Below are 17,218 nucleotides of genomic sequence, written 5' to 3'. Positions count from 1 at the left end.
TGGTTATTTATTTTCATCAACGTGAATGTCTCAGTTGAGCTTTATTTATTTCTATTCAGTACATTTCACCATGGATTATTTGGTAAATCAATCGCATTTCGGCGCAGGCTTTGCAAACAGACTTTTACGATATGGACTCGACAGTAATGCAACAACATGTCAGTAACTGTGTTCATTCTAATGCCTGATCTGATATTAATGATTCATGTACAGTCAGATGTTCTTTGTCTGTGTGTCAGTAAATCAAACCAGAGACTAAATGGTCAACTTCATGTTGTTTCTCTTAGTAGGATGAAAATGATCTGTTATTTAAACTGTGATTAAATTATATATAGAAAGCGATCAAAGAACGCTCCCTTTACAATCGCTGGAGCTGTCAATCAAACAGCGCAAGTTTATCAGTGACCGAGTTCTGGACTCGTGCCAAAACTCCCGTTTTATTCAACAAATCTCTTAGTTACATCAAGTTTGCACTGTTAGTTATGACAAAAGCATTCGTTAGTGTGCAGAAATTGAGTTGCAATGACGAGATCACTGCTTTCATGAGCTCAACAACATGTCTGTGATTGGCTACAGTGTTCATCACTGCAACCTTTCATGCTACGAACTAAATATAACGCCATAGATCTAAATGTAATGCAACACTTTTCATGATTAGTTAACCTTGAGAGCTGTAATAGTAAAAATGTGCTAAAAGTTTTCGAGAGAGTAATACTTGGCTATTTCAAATGGAAAGATGTCAGCCAATCACAGCAGTGGGCATTTACACTGAAGTCTCACAGCAGACACGCCCCTTAAATAAGCGCGTTCAAACCAGAGGGCTAAAATCAGGGTAGGAAAAATGCCTTTTATTTCTAAATTATGACAATTTTTGATGTAAAAAGCATACTAACATTATAAGCATACTAACCTTTATGTTAACTAAACGTTCAAGCACAAACTCCGTAGAGTGTCACTGATAGCTTAATAAAGAGAAACAAAGTCAGTCTGAGATCCATATGATTTATTCTATTACAGGCAGGGCAGTGTAAGTGTGTGCATTTTAATACATTCTCATTGTTGGCAGGGTATAGTGACAAACATGAAAAGAGATTTCTTTCTTTTCTTTTCCTTTTTTTTTAAGAATGATGGGTCAATCATTATATATCTTCTAAAGTAAACATATGGCCACAGTATCAGAGTTTTGTTCCTGAATAGTCATAATTTTTCTCTATTTATAATTTATACTGTAGATATATCAATATAGCTATACATTTGAGATAAAGTCCTCACTATGGTACATGATAGAGCTTTTTTTAAATTGTTAAGTCCCATTGATTTTATATCTATTTTTTTTTTTAACACAACAACTGGAAACAAGACAGTATTTACACTCACGTGAAAAGGCAGTGCTATACACAACTTTTTGTGAAAAAGTACAGCAGCTTATAAAGTAATGAGTTAATTAGTAAAGCAGCAATTAGAGAACAGGAAAATAAGTACTGAATATGCCAGACGTTTGTTCATTTATATTACATTTACATCATGAAAAAAGCAAAATTAGCAAAAACAACCTATAACCATAGAAGAAATTATTACATGCGATCAAAGCATGGGAATTGTGCTGTAAATCATTGTTTGAACCAATCGATAGCATACAAAATAAAACACTTGTCACTCGACACATTTGTGACTTGCGAAGCTCTGTTGTGACAAACCGCTGTACCTTTTCACACAACCACCCAAAAACTCAAACACTTCATCCTGAAACGATATATAAAAAGCAAGTCTAAGTTATTAAAATATTTTGCCGTTGAGATAAACCACTATTTATAGTAACATAGCAACAACAGTAGAAATGATTTTTTTAAAAAAGCAGATGAGAAAAAATCTCTCTATGCTTATTTTGCTACTGATTGCATGCCATACCCATACCGAATGAGACTTTTCTTGAAAGACATGTCAAACCATTTAAAGGGCGCATTTTGTGACTGGTGCACGTCCTCTAGCATTCAACAACTCTTCCTGATGTCATTTGCATTTATGGGCAGTGGTTGGTAAAAATAAATAATAATCGTAATTATGATTATATATTAATTTCACAGAGTTCAAACATTTGACTTGTATGAAGTTGGCTTTTTGGCAATCGAGTGGGAAAAAAAATGATATAAAACTTGCATGCGTAAATTCAAGTGGATTTATGTAAATAAGAGATGACAAAAGTTAGCAAAATGAAACGTTTTACACGAGCATACAGTATTTTCTCATGCACATCGAGAACTCATAGATGTCCACCAACCGTCAGTGCCACCAATTACACATACTCAGCAGGACATTCCACACAATCTTCAATTAAAAAATGAAAAAGTACAATCCAAAAGAAAAAATCTGAACAATTAATTATCCTTTGCCTGAGACATCTTTGTCCCATTCTTCATTCTTCAAAGTCCTGAGGAAATGTACCCCACAGCTTGTTGCGTGCTCCCCTCCCCGTAACTTAATCCCAACTTTTCCCTTATAAGGAACTGCCAACCTTTGTGATAGCTTGGTGTTCTGTGGCGTCAATGTAAACATTAATTTCAATGTGAACGTATGGTCGTTGTGCAAGCTTCTTTATATGCTAGCAACATCTTTCGTGTTCAAAGGAGCCTCTCAGCACCTAATGTGTTGCAGGCAGAAATTAGGACACTTCATAATGGTGATGCACAAGACACAATGCATTCAGCAAAGACATGTCAATTACAATAGTACAAAATGAGGTCTTCTGTTCTTGATGAATCCTTAACGGTCCATAAGTCTGGAAGTCTCGGACTGGCCGCGTTGCTACGCATGCACGTTTCTACAATCGGTTCAGAAAGAGCAAAGAAAGTGTACCCACTTTGAGTCAGGAAAGGAAACCGTAGGGTTACCATAGGGTACAATAAATAAACAGAACGTGTTGAAGTTCGACAGTGGACCACTACACCATAGACGACAATACCGTTTCCTTGGGGTTGGGGCTAGCAACGGAAGTTCGTAGCATCGACATATGGTTGGTGGGTAGCGCTCCATCAGCAGGAGAGAAATCATTGAGTTCTCCGGAGGACGAGAGCGGAAAGGATGGAGAAAGAGAGATGCCGGAGGAAGGGTCGGCCGAGCCGGCAAAGGTGCGAGGGGGCTTGGGAACCAAGTTGGGCTCTAGAGTTGCCCTGGCCAGTAGCTGCCTGTCCTTGTCTGCGTTTTTCACACCCTGATCCGATTGGTGTCCTTCCGCCTGACTGAAAGATCCCCGTCCGGACTCGGACTCTGCGTCGGACAGCTCGAGAGGTGGAGAGCTGCTGCCATCGAGCCTAAACAGAGAGTCCAGGTATTGGGCGAACTCCAGGACCGCCTGACTGGGAGTGCCATTGGACAGTGGCGAAACTGATGGAAGAGTCTGGGATCGGCCACTCTCAAGCTCGACTTTGACTTCTCCCTCTTCAAACTCTCTATCCTTGGGCGTTTCGCTGAGCTTTTCTGGCGTAGAACCAGTCTGGGGTGCTACAGGGAGGGATTCTTGACTGTTACGAACAGCTGACGGCTTGCAAACCACAGGTGTTTCTGAAGACCGCCGGAAGATTTTGCCCTGGCTCGTCACCAGATCTACGGTAGTTTGTCCAAGCGAGTGCGAAGAGAAGTGCCTGCCGTTGCGGAGATAATGGGTGTCATTGGAGGGTACTTCCAGTTCCGGAGGTGTAGGGCAGTACGGGCCGGCTTCCCCCAGCTCGAGGTCCACTGCGCCCTGGCTCAAGCCGTCTGCGGCCAGCAGCTCTGTGCGGGAGCTCAGCGAAGGATTCTCTTCTGGGATGGGGGCGTCCAGAGGGAACGGCAGACTCCCCAGACAGGGCGAGCCCCTCAGGGCGGCAGATGATCGCCGGGAGTCCAAGCTGTAGACGGATTCAGCGTCAGAAAGGCTTTCCATGATGGCCAGGGGGGCTTTTCGCTCCCGCAGCTCCACGGCCAATCGCTCACGGGCTCCGGTGAGCACCACGGGCACGGGAGGAGGCGGACACTCCGAGAAGCCATCCAGTGAGATCTCAGAGTGGGCACAGGAACTACAGCAGGACAGCATGGAGGGGGGAAGAGGAGTTTGGTGACAAATAAAATGAGGGAATGTAAAAAAAAAAATGGTTTGAAAAAACAACAGGAGAAAAAAAGTAATTAGAATAAAAAAAGATAATATTTAAAAGATGGAGGGAAAATAGCAAATGTGATGGAAGAAAAACAGACAAAAATATGAATGTAAAAAAAAATGTATATCAAAAATAATAAAAATAATTTTACATGTAAATAAAAACGTGTGGTATAAGGGTAAAAGCAAATAATAGTAAAAATGCGAAGCAGAGAACCGAGAAAGGAAGGGGGAAAAAAAATCAGAAAGAGGGGAAGAAAGGGAGGATTATGGTTAGGCAACACTAACGTGACTAACATCTAGACTGTGCTGTTCTACTGAACCACAGAGGACGAGGGGGGAACTGTATACTACCATACACAGTACCTCTGCAGTCAGCATGAGTGAGAAGGACAGGCAATAATGTTAAAATCCAATGCTTAAAAGCTAATCTACATAATTTATCACTCATTGGCATGGTCTGACTGGTCAGTCAGCTCGTTTCAAACACTGATCGGCCCTCGCAGAACTCACCGGACACTACTGTTTCTGCGGTGATGTGGGGCGGGCGTGGGTTGGGGTGAATTAGAGGCATCGAGGAAGATTGTTTCTGGATTCAGGTCCACTTCTGTAGGGCTAACCATTATCTTAGCAGCAGACAGTAAAGCTGTCTTCCCTTTATTATAGTTTTCCAACACCTACATGACACAGAGGGACACAGAGAGAGCAAGAGTGATGATAAAAAACACAAGGAAGAATAAAATGTACATGAATGTGTGAATGAATAGACAAAAATAAGCAGGTCTCACAGCCTACTTGACATTGTGAAAAAGGTTATACAAGTGTGCATAAAATAGATGCACCTGAATACATTTTTATAAGGAAAAGTCAAATGTCAAGATACCTATTTTGATCACCTATTTATTAGTTGTGATGTCAACATGCAGATTAAAGCATAAAACACTAGGAAAATAATGTGTACATATACTAGGTAGATCTTCTTGTAAGAGCTCCTTAACTTTTTATTCATTTTTGTTGTGAAAGTGAAATTGAGCCATCAAGCATGGTACAAACGTCATGTGTTACCCAAAATGTAGTTGCTGTATATAAGAATATTTCATCATTTAAAATCAGCAAGGACAAAGTGTAAAACATGGAAACAATCAAGGTAAAAAGTCCAATTACACAAACACAAGGTGATGACGTGGTTTTCTTTATTAATGTATGTAAACATATGAGTATGGATAGAGTTAGAGACAATAATCACAAAGATATCAGTAAATGAATGCAATGAAATTCAATGGAAGTGGTGTAAAACAAACAATGATGTACATGTAACATGCAAAAAAAAAAAAAAAAAAAAAAAAAATTAAAAATAATACAAACTATATACTACAAAGGACAAAGTAATTACACAGGACACAAAAACAGCAATTATATAAACTTCAGTCAGTTTGAGTCTTATAAAAAACCAAGTACAGGCTGTTAGAGACAAATATAAGTGTTAATTTTCCTCTAAGAGTTTTATTTATATATAAAGCATTATGAATGAACTGCAGGTCATTTTGGCACTGATTGGTGAGTAAACATGGTTTCTAGTCCAATTTAGCACATTTTCTGCAGTAATTCACAGATTTCTCCCCAATATTAGTGCAAAAAAGTCATTCCGCGTTCTTCTATTGACCTTTTCATCCAGGTCATCCAGGTCTGGAATAATATTACATTACAACAATGTTTACTGTTGCTTTGCCAACACACAAGGTAACAAACACTGATGCCCACCGCAAGAACCGGGCTAGACCCACCTCCAAGAGTAAAACACAAAGCATAAAAGACGCAGAGCGGTTCTTTTCCAAACCACCCGGGTGACAAACTCAAGGCACATGCAGAGGGACAGAAGCTGTGATGAAAATCCTGCTGCAAACTGCTGAAGCTTAAACCAGACATCAAAACAAGAAGTTAAGAAAAACTGATAGAGAGACCAGGAACCTGCAGAAAGAAAGAGAATGACACCGCAGATGCCCAAAGCTCGAGCTGACGGATGTTTCTGGTAGTGAGGAACATATTAGCTGCAAAGGAAGAAGGCACATGCATTTGGTCGTACATTGTGTAAAATATACTACCATTCAAAAATTTGGGGTATGTAAGGTTTTTTGTTTTAAAATGGTTTTGAAAGAAGCCTCTTATGCTCACCAAGGCTGCATTTATTTAATTAAAAATACAGTAAAAACAGTAAAAATGTGAAATGTTATTACTATTTAAAATAATTTTTTTCTATTTGAATATATGTTAAAATGTAATTTATTCCTGTGATCAAAGCTGGATTTTCAGCATCATTACTCCAGTCTTCAGTGTCACATGATCCTTCAGAAATCATTCTAATATGCTGATTTGATGCTCAAGAAATATTTATTATAAAAAAAAACTGTTGTGCTTCTTGATATTTTTGTGAAAACTGTGATTTTTTTTTTTCAGAATCATTAATTTATCACCCTCATGATGACGTTCGTTCATCTTCAGAACACAAATTAACATATTTTTGATGAAATCCAAGAGATTTCTGTCAGTAATGTCATTGCACCTTTCAAGGCCCAGAAAGGTAGTAAAGACAGTTAAAATAGTAGGGCTGGGTACTGACACAATGTTCACGATTCAATTTGATTTAGATTTGAGGTAAATTTGACGTTACGTGACATTGTTTTCAAGCTGTTTTAATGAAGTCTTTCTGTAGTTGAAACACTGCGATCTGTCATGCCATATTAAACAGCGCCAAAACAGTATTTTTTGAATTTCATAATAAAATGGGCATCATTTGAAATATGAGACTTGGTGCACACTACAATGTTCCATTCAGTCATCAACTGAAAACAGGATGACTAATTGATTCTTGTGATTTAAGTATCGATATCTGCTCCTAAAAATGAGAATCGATTAAAATCGAGAAATCAATATTTTTTTACCCAGCCTTATAAAATAGTCAATGTGTCTGCACTGGTTTAACTTTAAAGTAAACACAATTCAGCGCTTCTGGGATCTACGTCAGAACGCCGACTCATTATCGGCCAGCTCCTGCGTCAGCATCACACGTATGTGTCGTGCTGATCACGTGAACAGCATCAGCCAATAATGAGCCGGCGTTGTGAGGTAAACACGGAAGCGCTGTATTGCGTTCACTATGTCAACAGCATAGGAAACTGATAGGGAAGAGAAGAGATTGTTGCATAAAGTCGTTATTTTTATGTTTTTGCGCACAAAAAGTATTCTCAACACTTCATAACATTACGATTGAACCACTGTAGTCACACAGACTATTTTAACAATGTCTTTACTACATTTCAGGGCCTTGAAATTGGTTATGATATTGTTGTGTATAGGGAGATCTACGGAAGAGGATTAGGGCCAAGCAATAATAAAAAAATAAAACCATCTCGAGATTAAAGTTGTTAAATTACGAGAAAAAACTCGTTAAATTTTGAGAAAAAAGTCTAAATAAAATGTTGAGAATAAACTCATTAAATTATGAGAAAAAAGTCATTAAATTACGAGAAAAAACTCGTTAAATTTCGAGAAAAAAGTCGAGATAAAATGTTGAGAATAAAGTCATTAAATTACGAGAAAAAAGTTGTTAAATTACTAGAAAAAAATAGTTAAATTTCGAGAAAAAAGTCGAGATAAAATGTTGAGAATAAACTCGTTAAATTACGAGAAAAAAATAGTTAAATTTCGAGAAAAAAGTCGAGATAAAATGTTGAGAATAAAGTCATTAAATTACGAGAAAAAAGTCGTTAAATTACGAGAAAAAACTAGTTAAATTTCGAGAAAAAAGTCGAGATAAAATGTTGAGAATAAACTCGTTAAATTACGAGAAAAAACTCGTTAAATTTCGAGAAAAAAGTCGAGATAAAATGTTGAGAATAAAGTCATTAAATTACAAGAAAAAAGTCGTTAAATTACGAGAAAAAAAGTCAATAAATTACGAGAAAAAACTCGTTAAATTTCTAGAAAAAAGTTGAGATAAAATGTTGAGAATAAAGTCATTAAATTACGAGAACAAATTCATTAAATTATGAGAAAAATGTCGTTAAATTTCGAGAAAAAAGTCGAGATAAAATGTTGAGAAAAAAGTTGTTAAATTACGAGAAAAAAGTCGTTAAATTACGAGAAAAAACTCGTTAAATTTCGAGAAAAAAGTCGAGATAAAATGTTGAGAATAAAGTCATTAAATTACGAGAAAAAAGTCGTTAAATTACGAGAAAAAAGTTGTTAAATTACGAGAATAAACTCGTTAAATTTCGAGAAAAAAGTCGAGATAAAATGTTGAGAATAAAGTCATTAAATTACGAGAACAAATTCATTAAATTATGAGAAAAATGTCGTTAAATTTCGAGAAAAAAGTCGAGATAAAATGTTGAGAAAAAAGTTGTTAAATTACGAGAACAAATTCATTAAATTATGAGAAAAATGTCGTTACATTTTGAGAAAAAAGTCGAGATAAAATGTTTATTTTAACGAATTTGTTCTCGTAATTAACGACTTTTTTCTCGTAATTGAATGACTTTATTCTCAACATTTTATCTCGACTTTTTTCTCGAAATTTAATGAGTTTTTTTCATAATTTAACAAGTTTATTCTCAACATTTTATCTTGACTTTTTTCTCAAAATTTAACGAGTTTTTTTCTTGAAATTTAACAACTTTAATCTCGAGATGGTTTTACTTTTTTATTATTGCTTGGCCCTAATCCTCTTCCGCAGAGATCAGAAACCTCATCAAAAATATCTTAATTTGTGTTTCGAAGATAAACGGTCTTACGGGTGTAGAATGACATGAGGGTGAGTAATTAATGACCGAAATTTCATTTTTGGGTGAACTAACCCTTTAATTTCTTTCAAAATAAATCTTACTGACCCCAACCTTTTGAACGGTAGTGCATTTCAGACGCTTGAGACATAACACGTGGCACTAGAAGGGGTCCCTTCCGATGGGGCGGTCGAGGAACTCAGTCTGTCCTGAGGAGAAGTTAAAGGTGTGTTATCAAAGGTTGAGGGTTTTGTAAAACGCTCCTCCATAGAGAGTTCAGCTGATGTGCCTTCACCCATTAGACCGGTTGAAGGGATCTCTGAAAAGACTGGATTTAGGCTGGTTTTCAACAGGAACTCTGGGGAAGAAGGGCAATCGGATGTGTTTGGGAATAGAGTGCTACTTGTGGAAGTTATCATTTGGAATTGAGAGCGAGACTCGGGAACAGACACATCAGAGGAGGTATTTGGCATTTTGGAAGATAAAGAGCCATCAAAGGGAATGGTTGAGTCTTGGACAGATGAGGGTATTTCTAATGTTGGCGAGTCCAACTTCGTAGAGGTCAATGTAATGTTCAACTGGGCAATGTTTTGGGGATCACATGCAACCGTTGGGGATTCAGACTGAGATGTTGATGACTGTTGAAGGGAAAAGGTATCGTCTCCTGGCTTTGTATCTGAGCTAATGGAAGATGTATCTACTGTAACAGACATTGTAGGTGATGGGATTGGAGTGAGAGTTCCTGTGTTTTGAGTGTTTGACGTCTCAGCTGCACTGACGGAAGCTGCCATTAAAAGACTGACAGTACTTTCGAGTGATAAACCGTTTCTTTGAGTGTCTGAACCTCGTGGTTGGACAGAAACCGTTTCACTGGAAGAAACAGAGCATGTTTCTTGAACCATAAAACATTCATCTGAAGAGAGAGGCGTATAAGAGGGATCTGGGAGTGCGTTAGGGACAGACACATGCACTTGGGTGCTAGTTCTCTGGCTTCCAACCTGTGCAGCAATCAGTTCTGAAATTAAATATGGGGTTTCCAGCACCTGTGAAGACAAACCAACACATTACCATACAAGAGACATCCAGTGTGAATAAATGAGCATACATTCAGGAGAAAACAAAACAAGACAGTACGACAGCCCAGTTTAAGAGCAACTACACTCTTAAAAAATAAAGCTTTTTTTGCAGTTATGCCATCAAAGAACCTTTCTTGGAACAGTTTTTAAAAAAACACTTTCTTCTTAGTGTGAAGAACTTTTTAATAACCATTTTCCACTTTAAAAAACCTTGGTTGCATGGATGTTTAAAGGGGACCTATTTTTCCTCTTTTCACAAGATGTAATATAAGTCTCTGGTGTCCCCAGAATATGTCTGTGAAGTTTCAGCTCAAAATACCCCACAGATCATTTATTATACCGTGTTGTAAATGCCCAATTTTGAGTGGAAGGAAAAACATGCATTTTTGTGCATGTGTCTTTAAATGCAAATGAGCTGCTGCTCCGCCCATTATCCAGACAAGGGCGGAGCCTGTACAGCTCATGCCCCGGATACTCTGCCAAAAACTAACAAAGCATCTGTTTGGTTTTGATTATCATCTCTATCGTAGTCACGCTCACATGACAGTGCAGTTCTTCATCATCATGAAAGTTTATCATCTGCATGCGTTTTAAAGCCATATCCGTATAAACTTTAAGATTTATGGTTTTCTGAGTGTACACATCTAAATCACGCGCACAGAAAGCTGTCTGTCAGACAGCACGTCGTGTAAGTATTAAACCAAGTTCTCTTTCACGTCTTATTGAGCTTAAACTGTCAATACACACAAGGTCATGTCAAAAACACACAAAGTTCACATAAACACAGTCGGTTATGTCTGTGAACGTAAACAGCAGGGAAAGAAATTGCATGTGTATATTAGATCTGTGTATTAAAGTGACAGCAGCATAATATACAGTATCTACTGCTGTTTATGCTGTTAATATCAATCAAACAACAAAAGAAAAACAGAAAATCACTCACTGCTCTTGACTGAATAACTTTAGTAGCTTTAATAAGAATACATTTCTTACTTGAATGCTGCTGTTAAATGCTCTGGCGAGGAGATAAACATGGCCGACTGTGTACACCTCACTCAGGGGAGGAGCTAAGCTAATAGGGCAGAGTCCATCAGCAGTCGTGGGCGGGGCCTAAGCATTTGTGATGTCACATTGCATAGAATCTGCAAACGGCTTGATTTATGATTTATGGCGATTATAAAAAAAAAAAAAGTAGTGGGTGGATTTTTACCATTATAAGGTGGTTGTATACACAACCAACACACATTTATGTTCAAACACCATGTAAAAGTGAATTTTGCATAATAGGTCCCCTTTAAGGTTCTTCTTTATGGAACCAATGATGGCAATAAAGAATCTTTATTTTTAAGAGTGTAGATTTGATTTAGTGATTTGAGGTATCATTCCACCGCAGCAGGACAAGTTACGCACCCGAAGTTTAACACTTAGTGTTAGGCATCTAACTGCCTCAGCAAGCACCACAAAGAAGAAACAGCCATGCTTTTATGCACATGTAATTCCGATGACAGCAGTTTCAGGGGGACAAATGCAAATACAGACATTTATGTACAGAAAAAAACAAACAGACAAAAGACACATTAAGGATGCTGCAACAGACTTGCAACACATATACCTAGAGTCCACTGAAGCCCAAAAGCATTATAAGCAATTGATTCTTGAGCCAGTCATAAACCCAAAAGCCATTACGATAATGATCTGAGCACACCAGAATACTTTGCTACTTGTGTTATGAGTTATGTTACAGGGCTGGGCAATATACACAGTTCAAAAGTTTGGGGTCAGTAAGATTTCTTTTTCTTTTTTTGGAAAGAAAGTAATACATTTATTCAGCATGGATGCATCAAATTGACCATATGCACGGTTACTTCATGGTTTTTGTTTGGCCAGCTTGAGCATTTCCGGTGAACTGTTAGCTGATCATTCTGTACTCGCTGTACATAGACACAAAACCATCAATTGTTTACTTTTTAATGTTATATTTATATTTTAATGCAGTTATCACACTTGCTTAATTTGCCAATAAACCAGTTTTATTGAGTGCAATAAAGACGAAGTTAATGGGAACGTTTGAATAAGAACCGTGGTGTCTGTAATTAGATGCACACATTTTTCCAGCACTTGAAATGTTATTTTTATTTATGTGATGACCAAAAACATTAATTATTCATCCTTCTGAGATTGTCCCCATTTGTAAAACCGAACGTTTCAAGATGTAGGAAATCCAACATTTGATAGAAAACACTATCAATTTAAAAGACATTAATTACCGCTATAACAATCAGATGGCAGCTGAGGACCATTTATTGGCTCATACGTATTAGCCATTTCCTGTAATAGCTTTTCCCTCAGTTTCACTTTTGAATAAATATTAAACATTATAAAATCACTAGGTTTAAAAATACATTTTGTCAAGGTGAAGTATGAAGTACTCACAAAATCTCATGAAAAACAATAACTTTTCTTGCGAATGAATTGCGCAGAGAGCGAGCGCCGTGCTTTCCCTTCATTATCACAGAAGCTGTCAAAGCAGCGCAAGCTCAATGTGATTTTGTGAAAACTCACATTTTATTCATTGAATCGAACTAAAGTGTTAGTCTAAAATATTTAATTTACAGTGTGTTGATGCTTTTTAGTGATGGTCGAATTGAATTTTGCTGAGGTAGAACACCGAGACACGCTTTTTTTATGTCGTCTTACGTTTGAATAATTAAATTAATACTAGGCTATTTAAATGACTATATATATTCTGATTATAAACTAAGTATTAGAATATTGATGCTGTTAAATCTTCCTCAGGACACTGAAGATACCAACAAGTGACATTTCACCGGAAGTTTTCCAGCTTATATTATTGCGGAAGTTCTTAAGAATGTTCCGTGCATATGGTCAATTGATCAAAAGTGACAGAATGATTTCTGAAGGATCATGTGACACTGAAGACTGGAGTAATGAAGCTGAAAATTCAGCTTTACATCACAGAATTGAATAACATTTGAAAATGATCCATGAATCATGGTTTTGAATCAAATGGACAGCCTAATTTACGGAAATCAATCAAACTTACCAACTACGTTTTTGTTACTGATGTTTCATCGTAAGCATTATTAAAAAAATCTTAGTCTTAATGCTCTCATGATCACAGGCATAAGACAAGAAATGATGGCAAAACTAGTTTAATAAGCTTATTAGCCAAAATAAAAATATTGTCCAGCCCTAGTGGGACATTTATGGTTGTTCTTATTATTATTATTATTATTAATGCATTTATACATGTATATGGGCTGGATCCAGTGTTAAGGCCCGTTCACACCAAGGACGATAACTGTAACGAGAACTATAACAATAACTATATTAGCTCTTAAAAGCAGGATGGATTCTGATTGGCTCTCAATGTTTTTATTGTTCATCAGCTGGAAAAATCGCTCTGAAAATGATTCCAACAATATTGTTTCTCTGTGTCATTATCATTAAGTTGTAGTGTGAACTCTGCTATTCTTTAGTATTTAGAGTGATTTTTATAACTATATCTGTATTGTTATAGTTATCGTCTTTGGTGTGAACGTGGCTTTACTCGGATTTGCCCAGAACTGAATTTCATCTGCTAGCCAAATCACTGACTTTGCATTTTGCAAGAGTTAGACAGAAAAGCGTGCACACAAATGCACACACACGCACACAAACACACACCTTGTTGAGGCCATCCATCACCACATGGGGCAAGTGTTCATTCAGCATGGCTGGAGAAATGATGACCTCATCAAAGGCCTTGTTATCCCCCCACAGAGCGGAGTAAGTGGGCTCTTCCTGACCACAACTACAGACAGAGAGAGATGGTAAGAGAAATCTCTGTACAGACACATGCACAACTTTGACTGAATTTATTTTATGAATTCTGAATTCAATTTTGATTTCTGAAGGATCATGTGACACTGAAGACTATGATGCTGACAATATATTAATATCTAAAGATATGCATTAATCCATTCGATTTACTTCCTCTCTACTCACCACATCTCAGGCGGGTGGTTGTGCACCACATGAATGACCCGTCCCGGGGGATACAGTGGCGTGGAGGCTGACAGGGCGATGCTCAGATCACTGGGGTGCAGCCACAGCCGAGAGTTGGAGGGGGTCACGCCCTGAGAAACAGGGGCTTCGTCATCCAGCGGCAGCTCTGATTTAGGGATGCACTTCGTACCCCCGGCAATGATCCGCCACTGATGGAAACAGAGAGAGAGAGAAACGCTTTAGTTAGGGTCCAGTTCTCACTATTAACTAGTTGCTTATTAGCATACATATTACTAGGATATTGGCTGTTTATTAGTTCTTATAAACTGCATCTTATTCAGCATGAGCATATTCTACATCCCTAAATCCACAGGTATAGGTGTTGCAACTACCTTACTATTAAAGAGGACCTTTAATGCCACTTTCACAAGATGTAATATAAGTCTCTGGTGTCTCCAGAATGTGTCTGTGAAGTCTGAGCTCAAAATACCCCACAGATCATTTATTATAGCTTGTCAAATTTGCACCTATTTGGGTGTGAGCAAAAACACTCCACTGTTTTTGTGTGTGTCCCTTTAAATGCAAATGAGCTGCTGCTCCCGGCCACTTTCCAGAAGAGGGCGGAGCTTTAACAGCTCAACAACAACAAAGCTGGAGAATCTCACGCAGCCAAAATGAGGATTGTCAGTAACGGTGTTCAGCCTTACATTGTTCAAACCGGAGTCGACACTGATGGAGAGACTCAGGAAGAAGTTACAACTTTTAGAATGAAACTGGACGTTTCTGAATGGTTAGTGGATAAATTGATGTAGTTGCTGTGGAGTTGATTCAACTCATCCACTAGCATGTGCCGTCATGTTCATCTTTTGTGCGAATCCAGCGTTGAATTGACCCTCGTTTGTGAAGCACGGCATGACAACAACACTCTACTACAACAACTCTTCCTCTTCTCTAAAGCAGCCCAACATGACCCCGCCCCCTTTGTTGTGTGTTCTTGGGGGCGGGGTTTATGTAAATTTTGGGAAGAAGCTCATTGTATTCCAACCAGCTGTTTGTTGTAGTCCTTAAAAAGTGATTTCTGTAAAAGAAAATCTCTCCCTTTGCATTGAACTTTGAGCGTCGTAACTTTGCAGATGTTGTTTATGATCAAACAGCAACATTACACACTAACTAAAGTTAAAAAAGTGAAATCATAATCAACCACCCCTTTAATAAGCAGTAATTAGGAGTTTATTGAGGCAAAAGTCATAGTTAATAGTGAGAATTGGACTCTAAACTAAAGTGTGACCAGAGAAACATAAAGGCTCTGTTCCAAAAACCTTGTGAGATGCCTACGCAGGAAACATTTCATATCATCAGTTCCTGCTGAGAGAAGCTAACCACCAAAGTAGGCAGCGTGATTATGATTATTAATAAGCCAACTGTGCTGGAGCTGCTGAAGGTATTTCACATATAGACCAAATTTCTCAAGATAATCAGAGGTTGACAAAAAAATAATCGAGACATGATGCAACATCATATAAAAGTGTTACCACTTAAAAATTTGGGCAAGGATGCATTTATTTGATCAAAAGTGACAGTATAGACATTTATAATGTTTCAAAAGATTTCTATTTCAAAATAAATGCTGTTTTTTTTAACTTTCTATTCATCAAAAAATCCTGAAAAAAATATAAAAGCAGCACAGGCGTTTTCAAAATTGGTAGCGAGAATGTTTATTGAGCATCAAATCATCAACAGTCCTTTTAAATTGTAATAATATTTCACAATATTGCTGTTTTTACTGTATTTCTGATCATATAAATGCAGCCTTGGCGAGCAGAAGAGACTTATTTTAAAAAAATGTATCAACCCTAAATCTTTGAACCATAGTGTAGGTGAGGCTTGAAGCCATAGCCGTGAGAATAAGAGTTTAATGCTCCACTAACTGAACTAGAATAGAGATGTAAAAAAATCAGTTTGCATTGCATAAAAACCCCATAGCTGCGGTTATAATTAGCAACATAACAATTTAGCTTTTACTTTATTTGCCCTGAGGAAAAGGACATGGGGAAAGCACAACGTGACAGATATAATGAGGGCAGTTAATTACTGGCACAATTCAATAATAACAAATGCTGCTGCACCAGCACCTACAAGCATGGACTAGAATGCTTGATTCTGATTGGTCAGTCCACATTCCGAGGCCAAATATTATTTTAGAATAATCGAGCTCTGTCACAGGAAAATGATTTCCCGCACAGCTGTGCTAGTTTCAAGTCACTTCACGCCATCTTTCCTCTCACATAATAAAATAATTTCAAACATCTTTCAATTATTTGATAGAATATACATATTTAATTGGATGCACAGCCAGCTGGTTATTATGGCAAAATAAACCAATCTTATTTATTTTGCAATAATAATTGAGTGATTGTACAGCTACATAATGTGTACTAGTGCTGTCAAAAATATCAGTATTTCGCTAAGCATCGATACTGAAATATCTGAAATGGTTCCAATACTGCTTTTCTACATTATCAATACACCGATAGCAGCTGCGTGTTCTCGCTCTCTTCTCTCTTGACGGTGAATTGACACCACACCTGCCTCCTGTCAGTCACTCGTCTTGCTCCGGTTAAATAGTGCTTGTATTGTGCGTAATAGACTATATGCACGGATACTTCCTGGTTGTGGTTAAGCCAGCTCGGGCATTTCCGGTGAACTGTTAGCTGTTCATTCTGTACTTGCTGTACATCGACACAAAACCATCAATGGTTGACTTTTTAATGTTGTATTCATATTTTCATGCAGTTATCACATTTACCCAACCAGTTTTATTGATAACAATAAAGACAAAGCTATTGGGACCGTTTAAAAATGCAGTGTCTGTAATTAGACACACACACACACACACACACACACACACACATTTTCCCCCAGCACTTCAAATGTTATTTTTAATGTGATGATCACAAACATTACTTGTTCATCCTTCTGAGATTGTCTCCATTGCAAAACCGAACGTTTCAAAATGTAGGAAATTCAATATTTGATAGAAAACACTTATTTAAAAATAAAAAAGACAATAATTACCACTATAACCAGCAGGTGGAGGCAGAGTAGCATTTATCTGCGCAAATATCAGCAATTTCCTCTAATCGTTTTTCACCTAGTTTGTTTTTGACTAAATATAAAACATTATAAAATAACTAGGTTTAAAAATACATTGTGTCAATATGAAGTAT

At 37.4% G+C, this 17,218-nt stretch overlaps 1 protein-coding gene across 4 annotated transcripts in view; it reads right to left on the bottom strand.

Moving 5' to 3' along the window:
• Positions 1 to 988: 988 nt before the first annotated feature.
• dagla (diacylglycerol lipase, alpha) overlaps positions 989 to 17,218 on the bottom strand; it is a 55,521-nt gene continuing 39,291 nt past the window's right edge. For 3 of the 4 annotated variants that reach the window (XM_048183689.1, XM_048183690.1, XM_048183692.1), the window contains exons 17-20: positions 13,992 to 14,200; positions 13,671 to 13,797; positions 4,643 to 4,806; positions 989 to 4,052 (exon numbers count right to left, since the gene is read on the bottom strand). In XM_048183689.1, the coding sequence (XP_048039646.1) occupies positions 2,939 to 4,052; positions 4,643 to 4,806; positions 13,671 to 13,797; positions 13,992 to 14,200 (1,614 nt within the window). In that variant the 3' untranslated portion in view covers positions 989 to 2,938. Of the gene's footprint in view, positions 4,053 to 4,642; positions 4,807 to 8,971; positions 9,951 to 13,670; positions 13,798 to 13,991; positions 14,201 to 17,218 lie in introns of those variants that run through there. The other variant, XM_048183693.1, reaches the window with a different exon arrangement.

The sequence above is a fragment of the Megalobrama amblycephala genome, linkage group LG3, assembly GCF_018812025.1.
Source record: "Megalobrama amblycephala isolate DHTTF-2021 linkage group LG3, ASM1881202v1, whole genome shotgun sequence".
Classification (NCBI taxonomy): domain Eukaryota; kingdom Metazoa; phylum Chordata; class Actinopteri; order Cypriniformes; family Xenocyprididae; genus Megalobrama; species Megalobrama amblycephala.
The sequence above is the reverse complement of the archived record's forward strand: the minus strand, read 5'-3'. Positions and strand labels throughout refer to the sequence as shown.